Genomic DNA, 21,103 nt, shown 5'->3' with positions numbered 1-21,103 from the left:
CTTGGAAGAGAAGGCATGGAACCACTGGAATTATTTTACAATCTAAATAACATTCAGGAGTTTTAAATTCATGTTGTATACTTGGTCTTTCACTCTGCCAGTATATACAACTGATGTCTAATTTTACATCTCCAACAGAAAATAGGAAGAGACCAAATATTTAAGAATACTTTTCAAGGTATCTTTTCTGATCAGAAGATCTGCAAGGACTGTCCTCACAGGTAACGTTACATTTAGTGTGTTAGATATCAGCTGCCATAACTGTTAAAACAGCTCTAAAAGGTGGGATAATATGCCATTGACTGTAAATATCATAGATGTTGATAGTTATGGGGCAAACATAATCTTATTTCATAAGCACGTCTTGTTAATGCAAGTTGGATAGGTTCTACTCTGTCGATGTATTTACCGTTTTCCCTCTTGAATTTAGATATGAGCGAGAGGAAGCCTTCATGGCTCTCAACTTAGGTGTGACTTCGTGTCAAAGTTTGGAAATATCATTGGATCAATTTGTTAGGGGAGAAGTTCTGGAAGGAAGTAATGCGTACTACTGTGAAAAATGCAAAGAAAAGGTATTGTTCTTAATGTCTGTGAAAGAATAGTCAGCTGTGGTTTGTTGTTTTCATAAGCGTCACATGCTCATGTGAAGCCATACTTAAATTTTGCTTACTCTTTTCATAATCAAAAAGTTAAATCCTTAAACAGATGCAGGTGGTGTTCTGCATTTCCTGTAACTTGTATTGTGAAATGAACATTGAGGAGGATGGCAGAACAGTCAAATGTTTTGAAACATACCAGTCTACTGCACAAACTCTGTAATAGTACCCTGTCTGTCAGCATTAGAGTTATCCTATCTCCAGTAGCTGTATTGTACATCAGATGGCTGGAATCAAACATCTATAGAAAAACTAGAGCATGTTTGAGGTATATAGATGAAGACAACACTTCCTTCTCCTTTTAAGAGAACTACAGTGAAGCGCACATGCATTAAGGTCTTACCAAACCTGTTGGTGATACACCTGATGAGATTTGGCTTTGACTGGGAGAGCGGACGTTCTATTAAATATGATGAACAAATAAGGGTAAGAATACTTTCAGCTATGCTTCCTGTTCCCACTCCTCCCCTTTCTCTCCTCTTAATGAAAAATGGAAGCACTCGCGCTTCCTATTCGTTCTCCCTTCTTTTCCTCACATTTTGATACTGGGCTTTTGAAATGTGGTACAATATGATCATGCTAAAGAAACAAGTATTTTTTCTTTGAGCTGTTCTTGTCTGCAGCATTCTCAGACTCCTTTCAGAAAGCATGAGCAAAAGCCTCTGTAAAGATATTTTATTAAAATTCTGTGTCAGGAGAACCAAAAGTTGTAGCACCATGCTTTCTTGTTGTATTTACAATGTGGGAAGTATTAATACAACTTACAAAATTACACTGAGTGAGTGCATGACATAATCCCTGTTTAATCTAAAATCTCTCTTCAAACAGTTCCCCTGGATGCTGAACATGGAGCCTTACACTGTGTCGGGGATGGCTCGCCAGGACTCGTCCTCAGAAGTGGGGGACAATGGTAGAAACATGGATCAAGGAGGTGGAGGGTCCCCAAGGAAGAAAGTTGCACCTACAGAGAACTATGAGCTTGTTGGTGTGATTGTTCACAGTGGCCAGGCTCATGCAGGGCATTACTACTCCTTTATAAAGGACAGGAGGTAACAACCAAGAAGGCTCACATAGTGAGTCTAAAGACTGCATGTTTTAGGAAGTTATAATGAGCCATTCAGAGCTCTGTTGGAAGCACCATTTCTTTCTTAACACCCAGTACTGCTATCAACATTATCAGAGTCTCATGAATTGTTATGTATCTTGTGTTGCATTCTGAGTGCTTTTTGGGACACACAGTTGCAGATTATGGGTTTCACTAATGTTTTTAATCAAGCTTAATTTTTTTAATCAAGTTTTGTCATTGAGATAAGTTTTCTATTTCATGTCAAAACAAATGTGTGTTAAGGGCCTTCCTTTCTATGATATTCCTTGGTGATTGTTTTTGTTGCTGTTTTTGGCTGAACAGTCAAATAACATGGTTTCTGTTCTGACTACAGGGGATGCGGAAAGGGGAAGTGGTATAAATTTAATGACACTGTTGTTGAAGAATTTGAGTTAACTGATGAAACCTTGGAGTATGAATGTTTTGGTGGAGAGTATAGACCTAAAGTCTATGATCAATGTAAGTAGAATTGAAGATTAATTTACAGTAGCTTTGTATCTCATACCGGTTCTCAGTGGTGTTGGAGCTGAGTCTGTTATATTCTCTTTGCATGATTTGGTGTAATAGTCCTTCCCAAACATTTTCTAGTGAAAGCATTCTGTTTTACTGAAGGATGTAACCATTTGTATATGACCTAATATTAGTTAAACTGTATTCTCTGTTCAACTCTTTGTGGACTTAATAACAGGAGATTCAGAAATAAAATGGCACACTGTTAAAGTGGCTTGAAGAAAATACAGACTAGATCTTAGTTTAGGCTAGTCAGAATGTGCGTAAAATGTGGTTTGGGATCATAGTTAAATTTTTCAGTGCTCTAAGGAATTAATTCCAAATATATTGATACCATTATTCACATGCTGAGTAATTTTGATGATTATCATCTTAATATACATATGTTCTTTACTTTTGAGCTGTTTTTCTTCTTCTCTAACATAGACTGATTTTTTTTATTTTAATCCAAGAAGTAACTGTACTGCAGTCTTTTGTGCTTGCACACTCAGTTTTACTCTCCTATAGGAATGAAAAGAATTCTAAATTCCCAAAGGTTCATCAAATGCCTCTTCTCTCATCAGCTAACCCTTACCCTGATGTGCGTCGGCGATACTGGAATGCCTACATGCTGTTTTATCAGAGAGTGTCTGATCAGAACTCTCCAGTCTTACCAAAGAAAAGTCGAGTGAGCGTCGTGCGTCAGGAAGCTGAGGACCTCTCACTGTAAGTTTCTCTTGTATTCATAAAGGCTTCTCCTGTTTTAGTGTACAGATTCATCTCCAGAATGAAGGCACAAATAATTCCTGTTTCACACAAGAATATGCTTATCCCCCTGCTTTTCTTTAAGCTGCTTAATGAATGGCCTTTTATTGCTTTTGTAACTTCGTCTTCCATACTCGTGTCACTGTTGGAATAAGAAATTCAAGCTGACTGACAGCTTCAGAAATAATTTAGACTGTCATCTGAATTTGCCTTAAGGTAATACTGGCTCTATTGGTATTTTCAGACTTGAACTACAGATTTGTCATAGTTACATTATTGCCATTATGTTTTAGATCTGCTCCATCTTCACCAGAAATTTCACCCCAGTCATCACCACGACCCCACAGACCCAACAGTGATCGCCTGTCCATCTTAACTAAACTGGTCCGGAAAGGTGAAAAAAAGGGACTTTTTGTTGAGAAGATGCCTGTACGGATATATCAGGTAGAGCACTCAAAATTCCAGTTAAATGCTGTTCATACAAAGCTTAAGCTCACAATAAGAGGACAGAAACTTTGAAGGTGACTTTGAGGCAATTCCATTGCTGAAGACAAAGCTAAAAAGTGACTGGGTTCAAATATAAAGGTAACAGGCTGTTCAGTGATGCATTTTGTATGTTTTGTTGTTACTTCTCCTGAAACTGACTCATCATTTCTTGGTTTTACATCAGTCTTCTAAGTTTCTCATATATTTTTCCCCTCCACTGAAGTAGTGATTCAGAGTATGAACAGAATAGGTCTGACTCTAGTTTTTAAACACCATACATATTTATGTGTGAGATCAAATGTCAGTTAAATGCTTTTTTAACAGTGTTTTAATTTTTTGCCTTCTTTTTTTAAAAAAAAAAAAAAATCTGCAGATGGTGAGAGATGAAAATCTCAAATTTATGAAGAACAGAGATGTATACAGTAGTGACTACTTCAGTTTTGTTTTGTCACTGGCTTCACTGAATGCTGTAAGTAATGAGACTTTTAATATTTGAGTACTCTGAAAATACTAACTAGCAATAGTTAGAGAAGCTCTAGAACAGGAAATTTAGAAGAGAAGTGTTTGGTATGATTTTGCTTTTCAAACTGAGCTATTCTTGGACTCCAGTAACTCTTCACACTGATAGCATCCATCTCAAAGCTGACTTCAGCCTTCTGCTGCAGCAAAGGGGAAAAATGTCATTGTGCCATAATAATTAAAAAAAATAATAAATTAACTGATGCAAACAGAGCTCTACAGGGACAGAAACTCCTCTGTGCATGGAAGGTACAAAAATTGGCATTAGTCATCTTGAAGTTGATAGACCCTCATTTGAATATAGCTTAATTACTTTTTCTGAGTGTAGTTATGGATTAATAAACAAACCAGTATTTATTAAATCCACAGACATAGTGGGCCTTACAGCAAGTTTGTTCCTGTTTTAGCACATATGTTAAACTAGCGTAGTCGTTACTGGAAACAGATTTCAGCACAGACAAGTATGGTTTGTCTTGTTTTCTATATGAAGTAAATTACTTGAATAGAGCATGCTGACTTATTTAGGAGACAGAATGTGTGCTGCAGGTATAGGTCTGCTCTGGAGTAAATGTGGTGTTTCTTTCAGACTAAGGTAAAACATCCTTATTATCCATGTATGGCAAAGGTGAGCTTACAGTTGGCAGTCCAGTTCCTCTTCCAAACTTATCTCCGAACCAAGAAGAAACTCAGGTAAGGTCTGACTGAGGGAAAGCCACTTCTGACTTAGCAGAAAAGGAAGAAGTGAGGTGAAGCATTGTTTGGGTTTTGCAGCTGTTTTTCATTACTGACCCTTTCCCCTGGTTTGGTTTTAAAGGGCTGATACAGAAGAGTGGATTGCAACCATAGATGCACTGCTCTCCAAAAGTATTGATGCTTGTCAGTGGTTAGTTGAATATTTTGTTGGACCAGAGGGCCGGGAGCTTGTAAAGTAAGTACCCTATTTCTGTCTTAGTTGCAGTGTTTTGTGTCTTGCCTGTGGATAGAGCTTTGAAATAACGTGATCTGGCATATCTGTACTGATAGATTGCTAAAAAGCTGACTGTGCATGTTCTTTAAACAGGTGCTCTAAATTGTCATTTAAGAAAATGTTAGAAATAAAAACCTCTGTTCAGATTTTTCAGTAATTCTGAAAAGATGATAATAGTGCAGTGTAGATGAAGGATGCAAACTAATTTAATTCAGAGGGAAGCCTTGGAATGTGTTTGTCAAGTTGCTCCTGCAAGTAGAGGGAAAGAGAATGTGGTGAAAATGTTTAAGGTGAGGTAAGTTAAATACTTACCTGACAGTGATCACAAAGGAATTGCAATGTATTTCACTCACCAGCTCAAGATAAGCTTAAGGCAATTCTTGGAGAACTGATAACAGAGGGATTTGCCAACCTAAGGAGGAGGTTATCCTAAAAGTTGTGTTGGAAGACAGGATCCTGTGGTAGCTTTTAGTTTTAGATTTTTGTTGTGAATGAATAAAGCGTTGTTATAAGCTTTTGTAGTGAGAAGCAGGAGTGCAGGAAAGTAAGTTAAAGCTTATCCGCAGAAGTGTAGTGTAAGGGGTGCTTTTGAACTGTTACCCTTATTAAAATGATATATATCACACTTAATCATAGTAAATATATGTATGCTTTGATTCCAGTTCTTCTTGCAGCTTTGCCTTTTATCTTCCAGGACTTTCCTCCTGGAATGCAGTGTAAGAGAGGTGCGAGTTGCTGTAGCTACTATTCTTGAAAAAACCCTCGACAGTGCCTTGCTTTATCAAGAGAAGGTTTGTGACACCTCATCAGCCATGATCCTGTTGATTGTCTCTACCCAATATCTCTTATTTCACTTGCAGGCAGTGCAGTGTGATTTGCATATGACAAAGTGGAAGGTTCTCATCTTCAGCAGGCTTGTAGCTCTTTCTTGAACAGGTTAATGCTTGTCTGCTCCTACCCTGGGAAGTAATGTGCTGCTGTAATTCCTAGAAGCTTAAAGTATTGGTTATAAACAGTTCTATCTCATTTCAACATGAATGTATGGCATCTCACGAAAAATGCAGTTTCCAAATATTATAAGAATGTAAGATTTATTCTCTCTCTCTAACAGAGAGAGCCCAGAAATCAGCTTAGTTTTTAACTGGTATCCTTCCTCACTCAGTCAGAAGCCCACAGCAGTAACTGAGCTGTCACGTTCCAGGGAGAGACTGGAACTATGGTTGTTGTTCAGTAGTTTAACTTGTTACTAAAAAATCTTGGCAAGTAAGTTTGGGAAGTGCAGGTTTATTATATTTGGCTCATTTTAATATTGTAAGAAAACCCAGCAGAAATTACGTGAAAATGTCCGAGGCTCACCTGTCCCTTATGGGATATCTGAACCAAGTCATTTGTATTAGAAGAACTCTGTCAGAACTACTTTGTCATCTGTCATATTTCTATAAGCTGTCAGTGGAGATGGCAGGGACTTTCAGGTGCCCAAATCTTGTTTAGTCTGAAGTGATTTTCTTGCATCCAATTTTAATTTTTTTTAAAAAAAAGCAATGTGACGGCTGGAAGGCACAACTGTTGTGTAAGCTGTTGTGTATGAAGAAAACTTCTTATTTAGAGCTTTGAGGAAAGATTGCTGCGAAGTTCTCTAAGCTTAACAGAGTAATAGGAAGATGGGCATTTAAAATATAGCTTGAGAGCTTCTGATTACCTACTGTTAGCTGTTTATGTTAACAAAGATGTAATAAGTATTATACCAAGGCCCTTAGCGTGCTCAGTGTATTACTGTAATGACTGGAACATTTGAACATCAGTTACCACGTGACTAATTTGAATTGCTTTAAAAAATATTGCAAACCTGTGTAACTACTGAGTTTCACTTCTATAAGCAAGTTACCCAATGTGCTGATGCTTTCACTCCACTCCTGTTTAATATATGCACGTTAATTCAGAGTTGGAAATGGTAAGTTTGTAGTCCTACGTTAGCTATTTATGTTAATCACAGCAAGTGTAGCTGACCATACATACTGTTTTGTTAATCAAACTTGAAAATGTAGAAATGCCTGTATTTTAAGCAGGAGAGAAGCATTTAAATGCAAGTTAATAATTGTTTTTGCAGTTAAAAAATCTACATCAGTTATTGGAGGTGCTACTTGCTTTACTGGATAAAGATGTTCCTGAAAACTGTAAAAACTGTGCTCAGTACTTCTTACTATTCAACAATTTTGTGCAGAAGGTAAGCAACCATTTATCATCTTTTCATATTACTTCAATTTTAAAGGACAGTAATAAAACAGTTAAACAATCTTCATGGAAGGCTTAAGCAGCACAGTGAAACTCTTCCAGAAGCATTTTTGTTCTTTGTTTCAGGATGGTTCTTTTTCTTTTGTGTGTGCTGAGTGGCTTTGAAGACTGATTAGGGATGAAATCATACAAAAACATTCAAGCAAATTATACCTAGAAAGGATATCATTTCCAAAGTCTGAGTGTTGAGGTTTTGTTCACTGGGGATTTTTTGGCTGTTAAAAAAATAAATACTAGGGAGTTGGAGGGGTTTTTTTTTGTCCTGTAAATAGTAGAAACATTGAAATATTGACAGCACAGTACTGTGCTGTTCACCTCATTGTGGGTTCTGTCTATCCCTTAATTCTTTTGTTTGTTTGCTTCTTTTATAGTTATTCTGCCTATATTGATCCTGGCCTAGTTTCTCCAGTGTGCTGTATGCAATGAAGTGTCTTTAAAAGTGTAGCTTATTGATCTATGAAGTTCACAACTTTTTAAAGATGTTTAGCAAAGTTTTACTTCTGTCCCTTAGAGCATAAATTCTTTACCTAGATAGATCTGTAATGTATTATTATTGTCTAAACAGCAGGGTATAAGGGCTAGCAGTCTTCTTCTCAGACATTCTGCTTTGAGGCACATGATCAACTTTCTCCTTGGTCCCAACCGTCAGAGTAATCAGGTAAAGCTTATGTACCCATTCCTGTGTTTAAGATTCTTACATTACAGGCAAAAACCTTGTTGTTTGATTAAAATAGATTACTCCTTAGATTATTCTGCAAATTTCATGCAAATCTTAGCATTCCTCATGTGCTGCCATGAAGAGGTAGCAGTGCTGGCAGAAGTTGAGTCATTCTGGTGTTAATAAACTGTGAACCAAATTTGAAGGATTAGAATGTGGTGGTGGGCTGTTAAGGATATTGTTCTGTTTTGACTTGACAGAATTTGATTAAATCAACCAATCAGAACTCAATTAAATCTCCCCTTTGTCTCAAACAGAACCGCAGGTGGAGTTCAGCACAAGCACGTGAGTTTGGATATCTTCACAATACTGTCGCATTACTTGTTCTGCACTCTGATGTCTCTTCACAAAGAAATGTTGGTAAGAATTGCATTTTTGGCTTTTGGTAACATTGCATTTCAGTTATTTTGATTGGGAGTAGCTTCAGCATCAGTAAGGTCTTGCCTCACGTGAACGAGTCAACTTGTGTTGTTGGCTGTGAGAGACTCACATCAATCACATCTGTTATGTCTAATCACAAGGGGAGTCTCTAGACTGAGCTACTGCAGAATAATCAATGAAACACTGTGTTGGATATTTTTTACAGGAGGCAGAGTTTTCCAAATAAACATAATAGAATGAGTTTGGATTTCCAGTGCCCTCAAGAAGGAATTTAAAGTTGTTCTTTGTGAAAGAAAACTTGATTTTTATCTGAGGTTTATAGTTTCTGGAGTTGGAGGCAGTCAAAAATTATAAAGTAACAGAAGAATGATAAATGCTTTGAGCATGATGAATGTGCAGTGGTGGGAATGAAATTAAATACTAAAGTTCTGATAGTTGATCTGAACATTCTGCTTTTGCTTTCTTGCAGTTCATTTCCCTATACTGTCAATAATGTAAATGATACATTAGCACTAAAGTTTGTTATTGGGCTGGCACCATAAAAACTAGTCAAGGTGAATGACTTTAGAAATGACAAGGTAGCAAATGTCAGCAGTGACTTCAAGGTGTGGAACAATTATTTGTGGATTGTTTTTGTGTTTACTCTTATAGCTCCTGGTCTCTTTAAGCAACGTCCACCTCTAAGCATCACTACTTCAGGTCCACTTTTGACACTCCATGAAGAAGTGGAAGCCTTGTTATTCTTGTCCGAGGGAAAACCTTACTTAATAGAGGTATCTATCCATTCTAAATTCTACCTTACTTGAACATGTATCTGGCCTGATAGTGCTAACTTGAGTTGTTCTCACTGAATGGGCCATGCTTGACCCAGGCCCCTGGAGCTGGGCAGCAGGAGCTGAGTGAAGTGCTGTGAGAAAAGGGAGAAAAAAATACAGCCTTCCTGAAAAAGACTCATTTTATCATAAACTTGATCCATCTCTTGAAAATAATTGCATGGCTATATACAAAATTACTTGCATCTTTCCTTTAGGTGATGTATGCATTACGAGAGCTGACTGGATCTCTATCTGTTCTCATTGAGATGGTGGTGTATTGCTGCTTTTGTAATGAGCACTTTTCCTTTACTGTGCTACACTTCATCAAGGTATGGAGATATTAAGATGGTGTATTTACATAAGTGTTTCTTCTAGGCTTTGGTTATGCTGTCTTATGGTAGAATGGCACTGGGATTTGCAGCAGAACAGTCAGTACAGTTTGCTGGATTTTGGGAGGGTTTTCTTGTTTTTAACTTCTGCAGTTTAAAATGACCAATTTTCAAAAGGCTGTGAAGTACTCTGTCAGTTCTTTGCACTATCAACTTATTTTACTGTTTGAATAATGTTATATTTCTTAATGCAGACTCAACTGGAAACTGCTCCACCTCATGAATTGAAAAACATATTCCAGTTACTCCATGAGATACTGGTAGGTGAATGGTAAAGACTTGCACATTAAGTACTGGATGGATTTTCTATCAGTGCATAATAAGAATAAGAAGAATAAGAATAATAAGAAGGCAAAGACTGCACAGATGATCTCAACATTCACATATCTTTGATCCTTCAGTTTAAAAGTTTATACTTTTTACAATTCCATTAACACCAGATTATCAACACGGTAACTTCATAAGTCTCATTTGTTTTTCATGTTGAGGTGGTTAAAACCATTTTGTAGTGCAGATGCAGGTCTCAAGCATAACTTTTGTTGACCTTTTCCTTTTTTGCCAGGTCATCGAAGACCCCTTACAAGTAGAGCGCATCAAATTTGCCTTTGAAACTGAAAATGGATTAATAGGCAAGTAAGCCAGTGTGTGAATGCTGCTATCTTCTGCTAACTCTTGTGCTGATAATTCTTATCTTCTGGTTTCTTAATCCTTCCAACTGTTTTATTTCTGATGGCAAACAACTTGGCATTATCTGATTTAACAACCACCGCTGAAGTGAAGCTACTGAAGCATGCAGGAGTCGTGGGGAAGACCCAGAATGATGAGAGCTTGCTTCGTATGAATCAGGAGAAATGGTTTTTTGTTAACAGAAATGTAGATGAGCCACACAGTGCTCAAAGAGCACGTCTAATCAGCAAGTGCTGCTTGGGTATCTCTTTCATAGCTGTTTGGTTGAGAAGCTGTTTCAGACTATGGCTTTCACCTGATTTTGTTTCAGATTCTGTGTTGGTGAGAAAGATATTTAAAATTAAAAAAAAAAAAGCTAAATATTCTCTCTTATGCCTCACTGCTCTTCTGGTTACTAATTTCCATGTATGACTAACAGAAGAGAAGATAACAAGAAGTAATGTAAGGGAATAGTGGTTATTTTAGTTCCAGTAATGTGGGTCCCACTTGGACCAATCCTGTAATTTGGGCAATACGTGACAATTTATTTCTGCAGAGGAGAGATGCAATTATTCAATTTAATCTTTATGTTGTAGGCTTACTGTGTTTGTTGTTGAATAGCACACTTTACAAGAACTGCTGTGAGTTTTGGGAATTAATATTGTGGGTTTACCTTGCAGCTGCCTAGCAACAGCACTAAACAACTTCCAGTTTCACTGCATGCGGTCCATGACCTGTCAGTCACATTGGCTGCTTTTACTCCAAGAAAAGAAAGTAGCAAATAATAGTTGTCTGTGGTCCTCATGAGGATTTTTACTATCTTGTTTGTGTAACGAAGCTTCAGACATTCTCCTAGTTTTGCAAGTTATAATAATCCAGGAGGAAGCTGGTGGTTTCCTCCTTTTTCACCGTGGCTTCAAACTTTTTTTTCTTCAAATCTGTAACCATAGCAATTATCTAACATAAAATGGATTATAGGGGGGAAAAAACTGTTAGGAGAGGGCTGTTTAAAATTCAGGTACCACGTTCGAAAGAATTACTGCATTTTGACTTTGATCTATTTTTAATCCAGTAGTTCTGTAAATACTCAAAACTGCCAGTGATATAACAGTGTGTTGAACACAAATGCTCACATATCTGTAGCAATAACTTTTCCCACGTAAGCTAAAATTTTAGCTTCATGCTTGTCGCATTTTCCACCTAGTTGGTACACAGAAATCTGATCTGTGGTTTTTAATCCAAGTGTTTCTGCCCACAGCCTTGATGCACCACAGCAACCATGTAGACAGCAGTCGCTGTTACCAGTGTGTCAAGTTCCTTGTTACTTTGGCTCAGAAGTGAGTAGTATGGGTTTCATTGTTTAATCTTATTCTTGCATTAGACCCCACTGTGACTGTTTAGGCTGCTGCTCTTTCTACTTTTGATCAGCTTTAGCTTCTATTATTGTAATATAAGTGGTGCTTACAGTAGTAGCTGCCTAGCATTAAGACCAAGATAAAGATAAGAAAACTGCCCCAGGTATATGAAATATTGTGATTACTAAATTCTGTTTGCTTGGAAGTTGGCAGATGTCCTGATAAAGCATAGATCTGAAACAAGTGTATCTGTACAGAGGTACTACTTTGTGTAAACTTTTATTGTTCTTGCTAATTTGGTTAATAATAGAATTATCCAGCTTAAGTCAACATGCAAAAGGCAGCAGCATAAAGAAATATATGTGGATTGTTATTTTTTTTTTTTCCCTTTGCAAGAGTGCCTTGTTCATTAATAATGAAACTCATTTCAATTTCCAAGGTGCCCTACTGCAAAAGATTATTTCAAGGAGAATTCCCACCACTGGAGTTGGGCTGTGCAGTGGCTACAGAAAAAGGTAGTTTGGCTGTAACTGTATGGAGAAACATCACTTTATTTACAGCGAGAATTATAAAACCTCCATTCTCTATTTGAATCTTAAGTTGATTTAAGACAAAAAAAACAAACTATTTTTTTTTACAATGAGGGCTTGGATGAAGTTAAACCTGATACATGCAAGAACTTTGGTAAGCCATCATATGTTTTAGGCTTAGCTGTTTGTGCAATAAGTGTAACTGAGTGGAAATGGTCATAATGATTATTGTTCTTTGTCATGTGGGAAGCTTTCAGTGCCACTATATTCCTGTTAGACTTCTTTTCATTGGAGGAGTGAATTTCTTACAGCATCATCTAAGCTTTGCACAGAACACAGCTTTTGACATGTACAGCTTTTTGTTTTGTCAGTAGGATGTTCGCAGTGCAGCTGGCACTTGTTGCCACTCTTCTCTTGAACTGACAGCTCTGGATAGTTCTGTGCCTATTTTTACAAAGTACTGGCTTCTGAAAACGCTTGTTGAATATCTGGATCCACTGCTCTTCAGCTGGATAACCTGCAGTCATGTCGCTGGCAGACAGAAGGAGCTGATGACTAGGTTTCAGCTGAGGGGCAGTAGTCTCTGAAACTGCTCTTGGCTGCATCAGAAGGCTGTATCTCAGCTCTCCAGCTTGTTGACGGATTCAGGAAGCTTATTCTAGACTTGTTAAGTCTACCTGTCATCACAAGTATATAAGACCTTACACGTGTAAAGCTCATACTGCTATTCTGTAGCTTTCTTGGTTTTTTTATGCCTCTTTTTAATGCACTTTTTAATGCAGATGTCTGAACATTACTGGGCACCTCAGAGTAACGTTTCCAATGAAACATCAACTGCAAAAACCTTCCAGCGCACTATTTCAGCACAGGTATGTGTGTCAGTCCTGGGAGATGGTATTAAGCTTGATTTATTTCCCCTCTCACTTTTCAGTTAGCAGCTATAGTTTTAGCAGCTTTACCATATTCCACTGTACTTCACACCATTCCTACCTGACAAACCTATATCTTGTGGCTGTTTCTGTAGAAATTAATCCATACAATTATCTTGTCACCTCCTAACAGGACACACTTGCCTATGCCACAGCCTTGTTGAATGAAAAAGATCAGTCTGGAAGCAGTAATGGGTCAGAAAGTAGCCCAGCCAATGAGAATGGAGACAGACATCTACAGCAGGTAACAATTAAATAAGGGCATATTTATTGTCTGTTGCATTGCTCAACTTGTTTCTAGAGTTTGGGTCAGAACCATCACTGAATGTAATCACAATAATTGTGTGCCTGATGAAAAATAAATAACGTACCATATCTTTCTCTCCCCACCCCTTGTGTGTGTTGAAAGGGCTCCGAGTCTCCTATGATGATTGGTGAGACTAAAAGTGACCTTGATGATGTTGACCCATAAAAGGATACCCGTGAACCCAAGAGCAGATCAACTCAAACATTTAATGCCTGGTACCTGTTGAAACCTAGAGTCCTATTGCTTATGCTATTACAAGAGTCTGGAAGAGAAGGATCTATGGCAATGCTGGAGAAGGTTGTTTCCCTGAAAGCTAAAAGCATTTCTTAGCCACGAAGGCTTCAGATTGACAAATGCTCTAGAAAACTGCATCTTCACCTGCAGTAGCTTGTGACAGTCCAGACACCAACAACATTTTTGTCAAGAAGATTTTATCAAATACACAAACGCTAGTGGTTGAATTTTTATGTGAACATTAAATGAGTGAATGTAAAACTGTTGCTTTTCTGTGATGCTGCAAAAAAAAAAATTCTTTTGGTTTTTATACAGAGAAAAACCAGACTGCCCTTATGTATGGAGGGCAAATTTTTAATCTTTCTGATATTGAATAGGAATATTCAAATTTCTGTATAAAGATGTGTGATGACTTACATTTCATTGTAAAATATTAGTTAAAGAATCAGTTTACATAAGGACTTCTGTATTTAATATGTCTCCCTGCTCATTTGTAAAGCTCTTTAATGGAAGGATCGGTAAGATTGCTCTGCAAAGGAGAGTAGTTCCTTACAGAAAGGTTTGGTCATGGAGCTTCTAGCATGGCTTGTCTTTTTGGTACCCTTCCAAAAACCACAGGCAGTCAGGAAGGGCCGTAAAAGAAAAACGTTCTCAAGGTATGCAAGTGTTTATGAAAGGATGCTGGTGGATTTAAAAAATAATAAATTAAAAAAAAAAAAAGTAGTTTAAAAGAAAAGAAGCACTTTAAAATGGATTTCTGTTGCAGTTTTAGTCATGAAATTTTTTACTTTTGGAGACATATTGAATCAAAAGTAGTCTCAATCCTGTGACCTGCAATCACTTGCTTATGCTTTCAAATTACTGAGAAAGTTAGTATTGGTTGTACATGATGAATAATTCCTTGATTGAGTTTGGGGACACTGTCGTGCAGATTTTATTAAGCAATTTTAACACGGGGAAAGAGTGATTTGGCTTTGTTTATATTTTCACTTGACCAGACAACATTTAAAATATCACAGCTCTTTTGATTTGCTCATAAACAACTGGAAGGCAGTTGGGATGATTTGAGCACGGTTTTGTTTTCCATATCAAATTTAGTTCAGTGACTTCTGGTTCTGGATACTTTTGTGCCAACTAACTTCATACTTTGTACATTTTGCGTTTGTCACATTTTCTGCACTGCTTTTTGCCTTTATTTATGGATTCTGCCTTACTTTAAAAATTATGTAAACAAACATGCACAGAAATGGGAGGGCATCTCAAGGAGTGCCTGGGCACCTCCAGAATAGACAAATTTGCCAAGTTAAAGGCACAACCAGCCAAAAAGTGCCTTTTTTTCTTTCTACAGACTGTTGCTGAACCAAGAAGCAGCAGACAGCTTTTCACTGTTGTGCACTAATATTGAAATTAACCAGTCATTTCACTGTTGGAAGCAAACATCTGATATGATTTCAGCTGTACAGCTTTATAACTTATTGCGGGTTAAGAGAAACTTGTCGTAAATTGTGTGTGCAAAGATGCAAGGGTGGCATTGTAGTGAATATCTCACTCTGTTGGTTGATTTTTTATTTTTTTTTTCCAAACAATGTCTTCACAGACACGTGGCAAAGTTAGCATTTTATAAATGTTTCTGATAATGTGCTGGGACATTTTAAATGTGTGACGTTTTAAATTAATTTTGAATAAATCATTTCTTACAGATCCCCTTTCTTTCTTCCCCCATCCCCAATGCTTCGTAATGGGCCATAAATCTTCACAAATAGTCAGTACACAGTGGTGATGGTGATGGAGGAAGCTGGTAACGTTCCTATGGGTTGGCACCACTTGTCACTTCAGGTTCCTGTTATTTCCTATGGAAACAACGTCCTCGATTACTGCATGCCCAGAGAAGCACTGATGGGAGAACTGCATCAGGATGGCTCATCACCACTGTATACTTGAAACCAATACAAACTTTTTCATGGTTCTGCTCACGCTTGTACAAAGTCGATGGTTTTAATTTGCAATAAGATGATACTCAGTCAATTATTTTGGTTTCCAGCTGCTGTCATTTGAACCTGCTGAAGATTATTTTTTTGGAAAATAGAGTTCAACAAAACTAGTTTTTGTGTAAATTGTGATGCATTTCTATGTTGTAATTTTTACTGCCAATCTTTTTGGATGAAAATGTTTTTATACAGCTTACATGATGTTCAGTGAAGAGCAGCCACAGCCTGCCTGTGAGCATTTGGGGAGATACTGTCCAATCAATACATGAACGTGTGGCACTGGAAAAATAGGCAGTCTTGATAAACAGTCTTGGGATTCCTGGTCAATGGAATAAAGTTATTCCTTTCACAGAAAACTAGTGTAATCTTTAGACTGTGCAACACACTGTCTTGTTTTGTGGATCTTCTTCAAAGTTCTTCATCTGGTCTTCTGGATAATGAGCTCTGAGAGGTTATCTTGCTGACTGGCACCTGCCAGGAGCAAACAGCCTCACACTGGACATGTTCTGGTGTCTGTCAGATCGTATCTGTCTGCAGTTCCTTTTCCTGACCTTACCTGAATGATTTACCCTAGCTCTGCTTGCAGTGGTGGATTAGACTGGCTTCTGTGTGCCTCATAGCAAGATGAGCAGATCTGTTGGTGCCCAGTGCAGAGAGCTGTGCTGCTATCCCCATCACCTTTCTGCTTTCCTTTGCAAGCAAAGCTAGAGGCCTCAGGACATGTGTAAGCACAAGGGCTTGTGTTTCAAGCATCACCCAGCCTGCAGCCTCCATTGGCAGTGTTTGCTCTGGAGGAGGACTGGGTATCAAGTACATGTGCTGCTTCTTGGGCTGATAAAACTGCCTCAGGTGCCCTTAGGTAACAGGATCCCTCAGGTTTACCTTTCTGGCTTATTTTTTTTTCTTTTCAGTTTGATCCCCAGAACAAACAAAATTAGTTTTTCTGCTTACCTGCACACAGATACTGAGCAAGGGCTGATCTTCCCATATCATTTCCCTTCACTGATCTCATGGCTGTGAACTGAGCCGTGAGAGCTGTGCTGGACTCACTGCCATGTGAGCATCCCCATGGCTTCTGCCTGGAGCAGTGGAGGAGAAGTGGTTATGGCCCCATGAGTACCTTCAGTCTGCTGGAAATTGCCAGCTGCGTCAGGGCTTTCTGTAAGCTCTCAGCTAACAGCCCTCTCTTTCTTCCCCGTGTGAAGATTGAAGCTGATAAAACTATGGGTTGTGATTATCTACGTGTGTTATGTAATTACATGTTTCAATTAGGGTTGGGCTATTGCCATCTTCTAACCTTTCCAAGCAGCGCTTCCTACCTGGTGTCCTGGTGCCAGTTAAAGCTGGAGGAGTGCCTCGTGTCGGTACCAATGGGGGAAAATGCACCTAAAGCTTGACAGATCCACCTGTACCTGCATTGTCAAGCTTTATTTTTAAAGCTGTCCTCAACACAGCACCAAACAAGTCATATATTCCAGTAACAGGGAGCTGCTGCTTCCTGAGCCCTGCGCTCACCTTCTGGCCTCGGACCTTGCTGCGTGCCACCCGGAGTTCATGGCAACAGCACCAAGGACGTGTTTCCTGAACCTGGTGATGTTTCCACAACTTGAAGCTCTTGCATTCCAATGCTGTTTTAGAAACAAACTTGGCTGTGTCACTAACAAAGCAGAGCTCAGAGACAGCGTCCCAGCTCTTCCCTGGACCCTTTACCCCTGGGGATGGACAGAAATCAGAGCGTGGCTCGTATCTGTTAAGTGCTGCTCTAGGAATTTTATTTTTAGAAGACATTTATAAAAAGGTTTATTTATAAAACTCCAAATAAATATTGAAAGTACAAACGGAAGTGCCACAAAAGACGGTTCTTTTTTTCAATAAGGAAGTGCAGCTGGGTCTGTTTGCAGCTGCGGAAGGGAACAGTTACAGCAGTGTGGAACACCAGCAGGTCCTCCAGCAACAAAAACCACGCTAATGGAGCAGCAGCTGATTCCGTAGCATTGCAAGCTAAAATCTAATTAAATAAGCAGAATTAAAATTAGGAGCTTTGCAGTGGCTGAAAAGTGAAGAAATCTTCCAGGTACCTGAGTAGGCAATTTTCAAACCACCCGAAAATGACTCAACTTTGTTGCATCAGTTAGCTGAAACTTAAGGACAGAAGGGAGCTTTGTTGGTATAGAGGTAGGAGCTGTGTGGTAACACGAACAGCCTGTACAGTCACTGTATGTACAGGAATGAGGTGGGGAAATGGTGGCAGGGCCAGCAAGCTGCCTATGCTGGGGGTCAGGGCTGGGGCTCAGCCAGGCTGTGATGGGCGCCGTGGCATGGCCGTGCCCTGCCATCTACTGCTGGCTCCGGCAACAAATGGCGACAGCCTTGGGTGCGTGGCTGCCAGGAGTGCTGGCTGCAACACAGGTGTCATCCACAGCGTAGGACCCCAAGGTGCCAGGGCCCTGCGAGTGAGCACTGCAGCCTGTCAACGTCCAGCCAGCATCACAGGACACCGTCACCTGCAAGGAGAAGGATGGATAGGCACCCACATCTGGACGAGGTGGCAGCCATGCAGTGTCACTCCGTACCTTCTCTGCAGAGCCCTGGGGCGTCAGCTCCTTCACGCGGCACTCCAGCAGGGCAGCAGGGCAGCAGGATGCATGCGCTGTGCCCTGCAGCCTTGTCATACAGCCACCAGGCCTGCTGCCCAGCCCCAGCACGGGCCTGCCGCCGTCACCCAGCACAGCCACAGAGGAGTGGAAGCTGCAGCCTGCACAGAGATGGGATGTGGGAGCAGCACTCAGGGATGTCCCCACCGAGCTCCACGCCCCAAGGGCCCATAGCCGTGTTATGAAGTGTTACCAGTCAGCACGTGGTCCTGCAAGGAGCAGCCAGCCACACCATCGCCCTGTGAGCTGGCGCTGAGCCGGCACTGGGTGTGGGGCCACGTGCAGCACCTGGCGATGGCGTAGACCCCTCGGCCCTCAAAGGCGCTGTGGGCCACGCACTGCTTCTGCCCCTCCTTGTCCTGCGACCGAGAGCATGGCGTCACTGGCACACACCTCACAGATGACATTTTTGGGCCACCTTGTGCCTCACCTCCATGCGCTCGCCCAGCCGCCGGCCGCTGTGTGAGAAGCTGGAGCAGCCCAGCAGCTCCTCGGTGCCGGCACAGCGAGCCACGGCTGTGGCATGTCCGGTGGGCCCTGAGCGTGCCGACCACACCGAGCGGCACAGCAGCTCCTTATCTGCAACGGGGTGAGAGGTGTCAGTGCAGGGCCCGCAGCACGTTTCAGGCACTGCCAGCCGCCAGCCCTCACCTGGGCCCAGCTGAGCAGGCAGCCCCACCACACTGCTGGGTGTCTGCAGCTGCTGCTCCTCGGGGAACCAGGCCTTGCTGACAACATTCTTGGTGGCCAAGTGCAGGAGGCGCTGCCGCAGCTCTGCCACACTGAAGTGGGACTCGGCACTGAGCAGCATGGCCGCAATGCCTGCGGGAGCCGAGGGGATGCAGTGAGAAGTGAGGAAAGCCAAAGAGACGCAGGCGCACCACGATGGTGGGCTGGGGTCCCTAAGGCTGCCCGCTGTGACGGGACTGAGAGGGGACAACAGGATCAAGGGAAGCAACAGGCAAGAGGAACTCACTGAGACCCATCGTCTAGGTGCACCCGAATAATCTAATCTCTTCTCCTGGGTAACAGTGATAGGATGAGAGGTAATGGCCTTAAGTTGTGCCAGAGGAGCTTCAGGCTGAGTACTGGGAAAAATTTATTCTCCAAAAGAACAGTGGTGCAGTGGAACAGGGTGCCCAGGAAGTGGAGGAGTCACCATTCCTATAGGTGTTCCAGAACCATGGAAATGTGGTACTGAGGGATGTGGGCAGTGGGCATGGTGGAGTGGGATTGGCTTGGGGATCTTACAGGTCTTTTCCAGCCTTAATGATTCTATGGTTCTATGAGTTGGAAAGGGTCAGAGGTGCTATACTCCAAATACAACATCTTCCATTCAGTTTTGGTGCAAACACATCCCACCCTGAGCCACAAGAGACCCTGCAAACCTCTCACCTGCCACGTGTGCAGCTGCCTGCGACGTGCCGCTCTGCGCGGTGAAGCAGGTGCTGCAATCACTGGAGGCACCGATGATGTCGTCCCCTGGGGCAAACAGGTCGACACAGCGGCCAAAGTTGGTGCCCAGCGTGCCGATGGAGGCCGGCTGGTCCTCACGGTTAGTGGCCCCAACTGTGATCACCTGGAGGGGCAATGACAAAGGGGGGTGCGGATGGCTTAGCGTGTGCACCAGCATGTTCCCATGTGACCCCACAGCCTGGGAACCCCCCTGCCCATACCTCCGGCTCAGACGCAGGTGAATACAGGCAGGCATCATCCTTGTAGTTCCCAGCAGCCACAACAACCACCGCCCCCATCTGCACCATCCTCCGGCAGCCGGCGTTCAGCACACGGCTGTGGGCACCAGCGAAGGGCAGCAGCACCACCAACAGCGGGCTGGGCTGAGCCTCCAGCAACGCCCCGACAAATTCCAGGCCTGCGGGATGGGCCAAGGGATGGGGGCTGATGGTAGGGCAGGGTTGAGGTGAGCAGGGCGGGCTGCTCCCTCTCCCAGTTGGGCACTCACCGATGAGCGTCCCGCTGATGGTTCCCTTCCCCTGGCAGTTCAGCACACGGAGGCTGTGGATGTGTGTGCCTCTGGCCACGCCGGCATCGCGCCCACTCAGCACCCCGGCCATGTGGGTCCCGTGGCTGTCACATTTGCTGGCCTGGAGCGGGGATGGCTTTATGCCCTGATGCATTGCAGAAAGGGGGGGGGTTAAGCACCAGGTTTTCCACGCAACCATAGGCTCACCTGCTTGTGGAAGCGGCTGCTGTCCTCCTCAGGGATATTCTGGAAGTCAGTGATGAACACCCTGCCTGCAATCTCCCGGTGGGTGCTCTGCACGCTGGTGTCCAGCAGGTAGATCTGCACCTTGTCACCTTTATCTGCCCAGGGAAAAGACAACAAACCATCAGCACGGTGCTCCCAAAATGGGGACAGGAGCCCCAGAGCTGCCACACTAAGGGCTGGAACCCCCTGTGCTCACTGGGAGGGCTGTAGGTGCCTGTGCCGGGCAGTGGTGGTACGATCCTGCCCAGGTTCCAGGGGATGCTCTGTGCAAAGACGTACGCATCCTCCTCTACATAGTCCACACGTGGAAGCCTCAGTGCCTGTGGGGAAGCACAACGCATCCTTCTCAGCTCCCCACAGCTTGGATTGCATCCAAAGGTAGCCAAAGGCTGGGCAAAGCCTTTGGCCAATCTCCAGGGGATGGAGATGCCAAGATGCAACCCATAGCAGCTCAGCAGGATGACCTTAGTGCTCCTTTCCAACACGCACTGCTCACACCGTTATCCCCACGCTCATACCACGTCCAGGACGTCGCTGCTCATCTTAACCAGGAAGGCTGGCAGCAGGCTGAAGACGTGCAGCAGCTCACTCGGGTACCCGCGCCGTGCCGCCCGCACCCGCAGCGCCC

At 42.0% G+C, this 21,103-nt stretch overlaps 2 protein-coding genes across 2 annotated transcripts; one reads left to right on the top strand and one right to left on the bottom strand.

Annotated features, from left to right (window-relative positions):
* Nucleotides 1-116: 116 nt before the first annotated feature.
* Nucleotides 117-15,947, top strand: LOC104912436 (ubiquitin carboxyl-terminal hydrolase 24-like). The gene is made up of 23 exons (XM_010716084.1): nucleotides 117-221; nucleotides 431-572; nucleotides 963-1,082; nucleotides 1,485-1,705; nucleotides 2,096-2,220; nucleotides 2,835-2,976; nucleotides 3,309-3,459; nucleotides 3,875-3,970; nucleotides 4,607-4,710; nucleotides 4,835-4,948; nucleotides 5,682-5,778; nucleotides 7,095-7,211; nucleotides 7,845-7,937; nucleotides 8,255-8,357; nucleotides 9,030-9,151; nucleotides 9,409-9,522; nucleotides 9,777-9,842; nucleotides 10,145-10,211; nucleotides 11,507-11,585; nucleotides 12,043-12,118; nucleotides 12,916-13,002; nucleotides 13,196-13,306; nucleotides 13,472-15,947. Exons 2-23 carry the CDS (start codon nucleotides 453-455, stop codon nucleotides 13,532-13,534), a joined length of 2,388 nt encoding a protein of 795 aa, XP_010714386.1. The 5' UTR covers nucleotides 117-221; nucleotides 431-452; the 3' UTR covers nucleotides 13,535-15,947.
* Nucleotides 15,948-17,327: 1,380 nt separating this feature from the next.
* PCSK9 (proprotein convertase subtilisin/kexin type 9) lies at nucleotides 17,328-21,101 on the bottom strand (the record flags this gene model as incomplete). The annotated part of the gene is made up of 10 exons (XM_031554986.1): nucleotides 17,328-18,095; nucleotides 18,165-18,346; nucleotides 18,439-18,604; nucleotides 18,676-19,067; nucleotides 19,641-19,824; nucleotides 19,922-20,118; nucleotides 20,209-20,350; nucleotides 20,437-20,570; nucleotides 20,672-20,795; nucleotides 20,994-21,101. Coding segments are annotated over 10 exons (1,797 nt in total), but the record flags the coding sequence as incomplete, so codon positions are not given.
* Between the last annotated feature and the right edge of the window lie 2 nt (nucleotides 21,102-21,103).

The sequence above is a fragment of the Meleagris gallopavo genome, chromosome 10 (assembly GCF_000146605.3).
Source record: "Meleagris gallopavo isolate NT-WF06-2002-E0010 breed Aviagen turkey brand Nicholas breeding stock chromosome 10, Turkey_5.1, whole genome shotgun sequence".
In the NCBI taxonomy this organism is placed as follows: Eukaryota; Metazoa; Chordata; class Aves; order Galliformes; family Phasianidae; genus Meleagris; species Meleagris gallopavo.
Note: the sequence above shows the minus strand (reverse complement) of the source record. Positions and strands in the feature narration are given on the sequence as shown.

What these genes read in the sequence shown, in the direction of transcription:
- LOC104912436 (XM_010716084.1), top strand. Translation starts at nt 453, where the DNA reads ATGGCTCTCAACTTAGGTGTGACTTCGTGTCAAAGTTTGGAAATATCA. An exon ending in ACCTAAAGTCTATGATCAAT is followed by an intron (nt 2,221 to 2,834) that starts GTAAGTAGAATT and finishes TTCTCTCATCAG; the next exon opens with CTAACCCTTACCCTGATGTG. An exon ending in GAAGCTGAGGACCTCTCACT is followed by an intron (nt 2,977 to 3,308) that starts GTAAGTTTCTCT and finishes ATTATGTTTTAG; the next exon opens with ATCTGCTCCATCTTCACCAG.